The sequence below is a fragment of the Bos indicus genome, chromosome 25, assembly GCF_029378745.1.
Source record: "Bos indicus isolate NIAB-ARS_2022 breed Sahiwal x Tharparkar chromosome 25, NIAB-ARS_B.indTharparkar_mat_pri_1.0, whole genome shotgun sequence".
Taxonomy (NCBI): Eukaryota; Metazoa; Chordata; class Mammalia; order Artiodactyla; family Bovidae; genus Bos; species Bos indicus.
In genome coordinates, this window is record NC_091784.1 from 3,259,796 (window position 1) to 3,269,484 (window position 9,689).

The 9,689-nt window shown below is 53.0% G+C and overlaps 2 protein-coding genes across 2 annotated transcripts; both read right to left on the bottom strand.

The window, feature by feature from the left end:
- Nucleotides 1-699: 699 nt before the first annotated feature.
- On the bottom strand, nucleotides 700-2,750 carry LOC109578067 (pancreatic adenocarcinoma up-regulated factor-like). Its single transcript, XM_070779492.1, has 4 exons — nucleotides 2,719-2,750; nucleotides 2,551-2,632; nucleotides 2,222-2,327; nucleotides 700-1,168 (listed from the first exon to the last, which is right to left on the bottom strand). Exons 2-4 carry the CDS (start codon nucleotides 2,603-2,605, stop codon nucleotides 856-858), a joined length of 474 nt encoding a protein of 157 aa, XP_070635593.1. The 5' UTR covers nucleotides 2,606-2,632; nucleotides 2,719-2,750; the 3' UTR covers nucleotides 700-855.
- Nucleotides 2,751-8,145: 5,395 nt separating this feature from the next.
- LOC109578068 (transmembrane protein 225B) lies at nucleotides 8,146-8,933 on the bottom strand. Its single transcript, XM_019987057.2, has one exon. It carries the CDS (start codon nucleotides 8,931-8,933, stop codon nucleotides 8,343-8,345), a length of 591 nt encoding a protein of 196 aa, XP_019842616.2. The 3' UTR covers nucleotides 8,146-8,342.
- Nucleotides 8,934-9,689: the final 756 nt, after the last annotated feature.

Here is a 9,689-nt window from a genome sequence, read left to right on the forward strand (position 1 = left end):
CCCTTTCAAGAAGTGGGGTCCTGGGGATGCCTGGCTCTGGCCATTTCCGTGTTGATCTCTTGGCCTGGAGGCCTCCCTCCCTTAACCCCACCTGGCCAGCTCTCACTCAGCCTTTATACTTAGCTCAGATAGTGCCCCCTCTGAGAAGGCTTCCCTGAAGCACACCCACCACTGGGCTTATGCCTGAGCACAGGGCGCTAGACCTGTTACTATCAATGCAGTTGCAACAGCCAGCTGCCTCCATCAGCTTCTGTATCCACTTCTCATGGGGAACCCCTGGCTGATCCCTGGGCTCTTCATTTCTCTGGTGTCCAAGGATCCATCTGTGGCCTAGGCCTTAGCAACTGTATGCTGAGTGAGTGAATGGGTGAATGAATGATTGAGTGGCTTCCCCAAGTCCCTGTACACTCAGAGAATCCTGGAATTGAGCCTGGACAGCTCAGGCTCCCTGGATGGCCTTGCAGCAGAGAGCCAGGGTGGGGCCTCTGGGAGCCCCGAATCCTCAGAGATTATGGGATCCGGTGGGGTCTGCATGGGCAGGCCCTGCTTTCTGTCAGAATCACCCAGCCCTGGGGTGTTGGACCCCCTCCTGCCTCCTACTGCAGCTCTGCTCAGTGAGCTCCGCCCCACAGGCCTCGTCCCCACAAACTCAGAAGGCTTTGTTCGCATCCCCGGCCAAGGAGCACCCTGGACCCACTGTAGCTGCAGAAGCTGGATTTATTGGTGGATTCTGATTCAGGGCTGCAGTCAGGTCCCTGCTGCCTTGTGCCCACCACCAACCAGATGGCCTTGGCAGGGTAACCCACAGCTCAGACCTGGAAATTCAGGAACGGTCATTTCTCTTTGGTTGCGGTGCTATTTTTTTAAGAATGAAGGATAACCCCATTCAAAGCCAATGCTGGTAATGCCCAGAAGCTTGTAGTGGCCACAGACTCCGATGAGCACCTTGTCACTTTCATCAGGGAAAGCAATAAAGGTGTTGCCATCTTCCTTCCCAAATGGGAACAACCTCCCTCGGTCCGTGTATATGACCAAGTGGCGGAGGAAATTCTTATAGGAGCCGTAGATTCCTGTAATGTGTTCTTCGGGCAGCAGAATGACTTCCTGAGGTGTCCCACCTGGGGCTCCATATTTCTCACTCCAGGAGGAGCCAAACCTCACCTGGATACTGGAAGAAAGGGCGAGCTTTGAAGGTCCAGGGTCTGGGTAACCCGCAAATCCCCAGTCCTGTAAACACCACCCCTCTATGCCCAGCAAGGACAGCCTATCACTGCACATAAATCCCTGAGCTCCTGACTTTGGTGCCTGAGTCAGGCTTCCTGGTCTCAGCACCTGCTCTGCCACTTTCAGGCTCCGTGATTTGGGGCTTGTTGACCAGCCTCTCCGGGGCTCAGTTTGCTCATCTGCAAAGTGGGACTGATTTGGGGGAGCAGTCACTGAGATCTTCCATCAGGAGAGCTCCCCAAGGTGCCCAGTCACCGTGACCCTCAGGAGGTACAGCTGGTCTCCTGGCTCAGAGTAGGGACCTGACCCCCGGCCCAGCATTTGGAGCCCCAGTCACTGCACTAGACCAGGTGGGGGCCCCAGGAGCAGGTGACCCGTCTCTGTGACCTTCCCCCACCTCAGTGTCCATCCCAGAGTGTCCCCTCCCCACTGGCCCCGCCCACACTCTGGCCCTGCCCACACTCTGGCCCCCATGGTGTCTGCTGCTCAGGCCCATTCCTTCTCCCCAGGTCCCTGGGACCCTGAAAATGCAGAGCAAATATCTACCCCAGGCCTGGAGCAAAGCACCCATTTAACCATTAGGGGAAGACCCTGGGCTTGCTGCCTCTACACTTCTAGTGTTCAATCAGTGGTCCTCTTTCCTTTTCTCTTTGACCCTAACCTGGGCAGAACTGCTTTCCCATAGGCATTCTCAAACTGAGAGACCATTTCTGGTTGAGCTGAGTTGGGGTTGAAAGGCGACAGTGGGGAGAAGCACCCCTCCCTTTCGGTCATCCCAGGAAGCAGAGGCCGGACTTGCAGGAGGATAGGGGAGGGGACAGGGCTGGGGTGCAGGGGAGGAAACAGCAGAGGAAGAGGGACAGACCTCAGCTGACTCAGGAGACATCAGCACCCCAGTGAGGGTGCTGGGAGGAGGGACCAGCCCCCTCCCCAGGTTCCTGAGACTGGGGCAGGGGCTGGGACGCAGTGAGGGTCTCCCGGGCCCTGCTCAACTCACCTCTTGATTAGGCCCAGAGGACCTATGAACACTCGAATCCCGGTGATATCGTTTTGGAAGTCTCTAGAGGTACTGAAATAGGTACCTCCTCCAGGCCCATACTTCTCTATTAGATGAAAGAACCAGGTGGGGAAGAGAAAAAAATAAGCACACGGTGACGTGTTGGCTGTTTCTACCCAGAGGAGGACACAGCCCCTCAGACGAGGGGACAGGCCTGAGAGCAGAGTCCGTCTGTGACAAGGGCTGGCCCAGACCCCAGCCCTGGACAGAGGGAGGGGTGAAGGGGGCCTCCAGGGGGGTGGGCTGGGGGGACCCCCAGCCAGACTTACGCTGTGCCCAGCAGGTGGGGCTCCACAGGAGGGCGAGGGTCAGCCACAGCAGCATGGCTTCTGGCTGGAGATTCAAGGGCTCCTGGGGAGAATAGCACAGGCCTACGATCTCAGAGAGGGGCCTCCCCTGACCTCGTGGGCCCAAGCATGGTGGGGGCGGGGCCTTACCTGGCCTGCGGAGTCTGTCTTTTGGTACCTGGATGTCCGCCACTGGGCCTTTTATACCCTCCTGGGCCATGTGGGCCCCCCTCCAGGAGGAAGGAGTCAAGGGGTCAGCAGGGAGCAGGAAGGAGCTGGTGGGGGGGTCTTCTGGGGGAATCCCCAGAGCCATCCAGTGGGGAGGCTCCCGGATATGCTGTGTTTATTGTTTTGGCCCCGCAGCCTACATAAATACACGGAGACAATGACAGGTATTTTACTCTGACCTCTGGGTCTCTCTTCTGGGCCCTTGCACTTGACCTTGACTTCAGAGGTGGGGGAGGTGTCCTAGAGCCCTTCCCAGTTGACCAAACAGGGTCAGCCTCACAGGGGTGCTTCAGGGTAGCTGCCTGCAGAGCTTCGTGGGGCCCAGGGCTCCTGCCTCGTGTAGAACCCAGTTCAAGGTCCAGAACCCCCACGTGATGACAAGGAGAAGGGGCACAGATAGTGGCCTGGCATGTGCCAGTTTCACTGGGGAAGAGCTGGCTTCCAGGAACCGGGGACTCCGGCTTTATCGGGATGGTAGTGCGGGGGCCTTGGTGTCAGAGTGGAGGCCCTGTCTAGCTGCCACCTCCCTTACTTACATCATGACCCAGGGTCAGGGGTCAGCACACTGTGATCCGCAGGCCAAGTTCCGCCTGCCATCGCATCTTACACAATCCGTGAGCTAAGAATACATTTTACATTTTAAATGATTAGTAAAAATTCAGAAGAATAATGTGAGATTTGAAAAGTTCATGAAATGTCAATGCCATTGCCAATAAACAAGTGTTATTACCCTTTTGGGTTTCCCTACAGGCTCAGCGGTAAAGAACCCGCCTGCAATGCAGAAGATACAGACATGGCTTCGATCCCTGAGTCAAGAAGGTCCGCTGGAGGAGGGCATGGCAACCCACTCCAGAATTCTTGCCTGGAGAATCCCATGGAGAGAGGAGCCTTGTGGGCTACAGTCCACGGGGTCGTGAAAAGTCGGACACGACCGGGCAACTCAGCACACATGGAGCAGAGAGCAGCCTTGTCCAGAAGCTGGCCCCTCCTTCTGGGCCTGCACTGGTCCCCCTGGACAGGCTCCTTAGGGCTCAGGTCCCCCTGACTGCTGTGGCAAAGGTGAGGCCCTCACCTGACCTCCAGAGCTCCACATTCGCCCCCAGAGTCCTCCAGCCCCATGATGCCTCTGGGGAAGGGCAGGGCCAGCCAGCTGCAGGGGGCAGAGAAGCCCTCCTGGGGCCCCGGATCCTTCTGGGGAGGTGGAGACGCAGGAGGCCTAGGACCCCGGCAGGTACAGCTGCTGGAGGAAGGGGCCCAGAGGAGGCACAAAGGGGCTTGTGTTCCTGCCCCAGCCCAGCGCCAGGCACTTCTTCTGCTAATGCTGCCAATTAGGAGGCTTCATTCTCACTGCAGACTGCCAGGGTGTGAGCCCAAAAGCAGGGTTTGTCTGGCCAAGACTCCAGGATGCAGTACCTAGGGTGGGAGTTGGAGGAAGTATTGGCTGCCAGATTGGACAAGGAGGGGATGAGGGCACTTGCCCGAGGGCACACGGGCGGCACATTATCATGGAGGGCAGGGGCATGGTTATAAGAGACACACATGCACACACGTGCTTTCAAAATGCACGTGTGCAACACAGGATGCACCTTCTAACATTTGCCCAGCTATCCCTACACCCAGCAGTTTGCACTGCCCTGAGCAGCTGTGTGCACCATGCACACCTATGCTGGAAGCCCGGTCCCCAGAGGAGCCCTGCCCCCTCGGTCACCCGGGGCCCAGTGCTGGCTCTGAGCCCACTGCGGAGATTTAACACAGGCCCTTTGTCCCTGGGGATCAGAGTTGCGCACAAGGGGGTTTAGGAGCATTGAGACCATAATCCCCTCTGTGGGCGTACCCCGGATCTCAGTCTTCCAGGAGCCCGGAACAACTGGGTCTCCTTCTCCCAGCAGGGGCAGATGCTGAGCCAACTGGCATGTGGGTCGGGGGCAGGTCAGGACTAACATCCCTTGCCTCCCTCTCCACTATGCTCTGCAGTCCTAGGACAGCCGATTGAGGCCTTGGTCCCCAGCACACTCAGAGCTGGTGGGCACCTCCCTGTGGCCCCTCGGCAGGGAGCCCCTGCCTTGCTTGCTTGGAAGCTGGATCCTGCATCCCAGGCTCAGGCTCCTGGGGCACGGCAAGGGGTGCTGGCTCCTGCAGGCGGCCTCATCTGATGTCCGAGGCCCCAGGAATCAGATGGAAGATCCTGCTGAGCAGGGTAGTGGGGAGATCAAGAAGGGAAGGGGCATTCTGTCCCAGTCCCAAGAGGAGTCCAAAGCTGGCCTTTGTGCCTGGTGGGGCTTCCCTGGTGGCTCAGATGGTAAAGAATCTGCCTGCAATGCAGGAGACCCGGGTTCCATCCCTGACTTGGGAAGATCCCTTGGAGAAGGAAATGGCTATCCACTCCAGGATTCTTGCCTGAAGAATCCCATGGACAGAGGAGCCCAGCAGGCTGCAGCCCACGGGGCTGCAGAGTTGGAAACGACTGAGCGACTTTCCCTCGCTTGCCTTTGGGGGGCTGTTGCCACACCAGGTGGCCCCCTCTGAAAGGACAACTTGGCTGTGTATTTCTGAAGCTCTCGATTCTCCACCTTTGCTCATTCCCTTAAAAATCTCACTGAATGCTCTAAGCAAAACATTTTTCACCAGCGTTCTGCAGAGAAACTCAGTACTTTTAATGGAATGCCAGGTAGCCCGGCCACACGTTTTTGTCTAATCTTATATGTAATTAAAGTCCCATTAGTGCAAGTGCTGAAAATAAAATGACCTCCACCCAAGGGTCAGGTTGATGGAGGCAAGATCTCCAAGTTCCATTCCCCGAGGCTGCCCTGACACAGTGCTTTTCACCTCGTGTATCGGTCAGCCTGGGCTGCTGTAACCAATACTGCAGACTGGGGGCAGGGGGAGGGGCTCAAACAACAGAGGTTTATCCCTTACAGTTCTGGAGGCTGGAAGTCCAAGATCAAGGCTCCAACGGACTCGGTTCTTGGTGAGGGCTTGCTTTCTGGTCCAACCCACTGCAGGGAGTTAACCAAACAGACTGAGGTTTTCTGAGAGCCTCTCATGAACCCCAGATTCACTGTATCCTGCCTACAAATCCCTAGACCCATATCAATGCAAGCCCATCTGCCTACCTCTTTTTTTAACTTAATTAACTTTTTAACTTTTGTCTGTTCTAGGTCTTCGTTGTTATGCGTTGGCTTTCTCCAGTTGCGACAAGTGGGGGCTACTCTGTAGTCGTGAGCACGGGCTTCTCGTGGCGGTGGCTTCTCTCGTTGTGGAGCACGGGCTCTAGGCGTGCAGGCTTCAGTAGTTGTAGCGCGTGGGCTCAGTAGTTGTGACACACAGGCTTAGTTGCTCCCTGGCATGAGGTCTTCCCGGACCAGGCATCGAATCAGTGTCCCCTGTAGTCAAACTGGTGTCTCCTGTAATTCCCATTACAAGGTGGATTCTTAACCACTGGGCCATCAGGGAAGCCCCTGCTTATATCTTTGAGAAGCTTCAGTTCAGTTCAGTTCGGTCGCTCAGTCACGTCTGACTCTTTGCAACCCCATAAATCGCAGCATGCCAGGCCTCCCTGTCCATCACCAACTCCAGGAATCCACCCAAACCCATGTCCATCGAGTTGATGATGCCATCTAACCGTCTCATCCTCTGTCGTCCCCTTCTCCTCCTGCCCTCAATCTTTCCCAGCGTTAGGGTCTTTTCAAATGAGTCAGCTCTGTGTATCAGGTGGCCAAAGTATTGGAGTTTCAGCTTCAGCATCAGTCCTTCCAAAGAACACCCAGGGCTGATCTCCTTTAGGATGGACTGGTTGGATCTCCTTGCAGTCCAAGGGACTCTCAAGAGTCTTCTCCAACACCACAGTTCAAAAGCATCAATTCTTCGGCGCTCAGCTTTCTTTACAGTCCAACTCTCACATCCATACATGACCACTGGAAAAACCATAGCCTTGACTAGACGGACCTTTGTTGGCAAAGTAATGTCTCTGTTTTTTAATATGCTGTCTAGGTTGGTCATAACTCCTTCTGAGGAGTGTCTTTTAATTTCATGGCTGCAATCACCATCTGCAGTGATTTTGGAGCCCAGAAAAATAAAGTCAGCCACTGTTTCCACTGTTTCCCCTTCTATTTGCTATGAAGTGATGGGACCGGATGCCATGATCTTAGTTTTCTGAATATTGAGCTTTAAGCCAACTTTTTCACTCTCCTCTTTCACTTTCATCAGGAGGCTTTTGAGTTCCTCTTCACTTTCTGCCATAAGGGTGGTGTCATCTGCATATCTGAGGTTATTGATATTTCTCCCGGCAATCTTGATTCCAGCTTGTGCTTCTTCCAGCCCAGTGTTTCTCATGATGTACTCTGCATAGAAGTTAAATAAGCAGGGTGACAATATACAGCCTTGACGTACTCCTTTTCCTATTTGGAACCAGTCTGTTGTTCCATGTCCAGTTCTAACTATTGCTTCCTGACCTGCATACAGGTTTCTCAAGAGGCAGGTCAGGTGGTCTGGTATTTCCATCTCTTTCAGCATTTTCCACAGTTTATTGTGATCCACACAGTCAAAGGCTTTGGCATAGTCAAGAAAGCAGAAGTAGATGTTTTTCTGGAACTCTCTTAGAATTGCTGGGGTCCAGCATTCTTAGAGAATTACTCTGTTTGTACATGTCTTGTTGTTTTCTAGAGTTTGGAAGTGTCTCAGAGAAGCAGGTGTCCATGCTGCCCCACCTGCTTATCTTTCCTTCCATCTTTCTGTCCTTGAACTTGTCTTTCCAAACAGATTTCTGGAACAATGTTCAAACAAAACTAGGGTTACTTCCAGATGATGGAATTTAAGGCATTTTTCTATCTCTCTTCTGTTCTTTTTCGTACCACTTCCATTTTTAAAATAGGGTTGTACTAATTTTACAAAGTAAAAATGATTGTTCTTTTTTAAATGGGATACATTTTTAACCTATAAGTTCTCAAAAGATATGAAATTGGAGATTCCCAGGGTCAGGAACAATATGGGGAGTGGGTTCTCTTACTTACCTGGGGGAGTGTACTGAGGACCTTCTCATGACTTAAAAACCTTACAAACATGAAGCCCATTTGGCTAAAACATTGCGCCCACAGAAAAGGTATCCTAAGAAATGATGAGAGGGACTTCCCTGGTGGTCCAATGGCTAAGACTCCATGCTCCCAACACAGGAGACCCGGGTTCAATCCCTGGTCGGGTAACTAGATCCCACCTACCACGAATAAATGATCCTGCATGTCGTCACTAAGACCGGTGCAGCCAAATAAATAAATGAATAGGAGTGATTGGGAAGATGTGCCAAATTTATAAATTAAGGTTTTCCTAAAGATATCATTTTACTTTTCTTTTTTTTTTTTTAAGAATTAAAAAAAAACGTTTAACAAATATCAAACACACGCAGGATAGAATCACTGTGAGGAGGGGGAAGGGAGGGGTTGACTTGACACTCAAAAGCCTCATCAGAAACGGCAGAGACTGGGGGAGACTGAAGAGCCACACACACTGACACATGTGCACTGGACGAAGGGCAGGGCACAGACTGTCTGGGTCTAGATAATGGTTTCTTCCTTCAGCAGTGTCTCCTTCTGCATGGAGCTCAGTTCTCCTCCCAGACTATCCAGGTTTTCCAGGTACGAGATCTCTTGGGTGTCCTCAGTACTCTGGGAAATGGGCAACAAATGGCATCTAGGGCAGGCTATTTCTTGGATGAGGCAGATGGCACCAGCCACCATGAACAGAAGGATGCTGAAGCCCAGGACGTAGTAAGGCCACTGTATGGAGAACTGCGGGGGGCTGGGCTTCATCCGCAGACTCTGGATCTCCAGGGCATGCAGCAACAAGGCCAGGAAGGCACAAGCCCCTGTGAGGAAACTGATGAAGGTTGACACAAAGTTGTGCTTCCGGGTCCTCGGAAAGAGCTGAGACGCAAAGGACACCATGATGAAAGTGGTGAGGAAAGACAAGACAACGGCGGACAGCAGGGAGACTCGGCCGAGGATGACGTAAATGGATAAGGGTCGAGGCTTCCAGCACTTGATATGGAAGCAGTTCTCAAACAGGCCACTGAAGAACACTTCCTGGGACTCCTCGTTCACCAGCCGCACCCAGAAGGGGAAGATGGAGACCAGCCAAGATATCATTTTAAATGACAGCAACTTTTCAACTATCCAACACTAGGAGACTGATTACAAGTTTGGTTCTGGTGATTTTTTTTTAAGTTTCTTCTTTGAGCTCCTTTGACTGACTTTTATTTTCTAACAAGAAGGCATTATTTTGATAATCATCATAAAGCTACTTTTACTTTGCTAAGAAGTCTGGTTCTGCAGAGCGATTTTCCCCATTAGCTGAACATTTGTCCAAGGTGGGGGCGTCATGAGCAGCCCCAGATAGGACACGTGCCAATTCTTCAAGCTTCCCACTTTAAAAGGAAAAACAAGCCTCTTTATTAGTCAGATGAGCTGGTGGCTCTGCCATCGGATTCTGTAGGGGAGAGATCTCCTGGACGTGGACAGCAAGGGAGACCCCCATGAAGAGGGACTCTACGCAGGAAACCTGAGCAGCTGGTGAATGACAAAGAGGGTGAGGGCGATGGGAAGGCAGGGCTCAGAGCCGTCACAACGTAGACACGAGTGCAGGGAAATGAGCGTTGTTTCAGGCGCCTCAGTTCGCTGTGTTTTCATCTACCAGCTGTATTTAGCAAAAGGAGAAAATGTCAGTGTTGAGCCATTTCCTCACTTCTAGACAAACACCGGGCCGGCTTGAGAAGCCGGATCTCAGCTCACTACCGCCCCCTCGTGTCAGACAGGGTACCTGGGAGGGACAGGTGCAGAAAGGAAATGAAATTGTACTGGAGAAAAATCCACCTGAGAAGGGGGAGGCTGTCCGCTCGGGTGGAT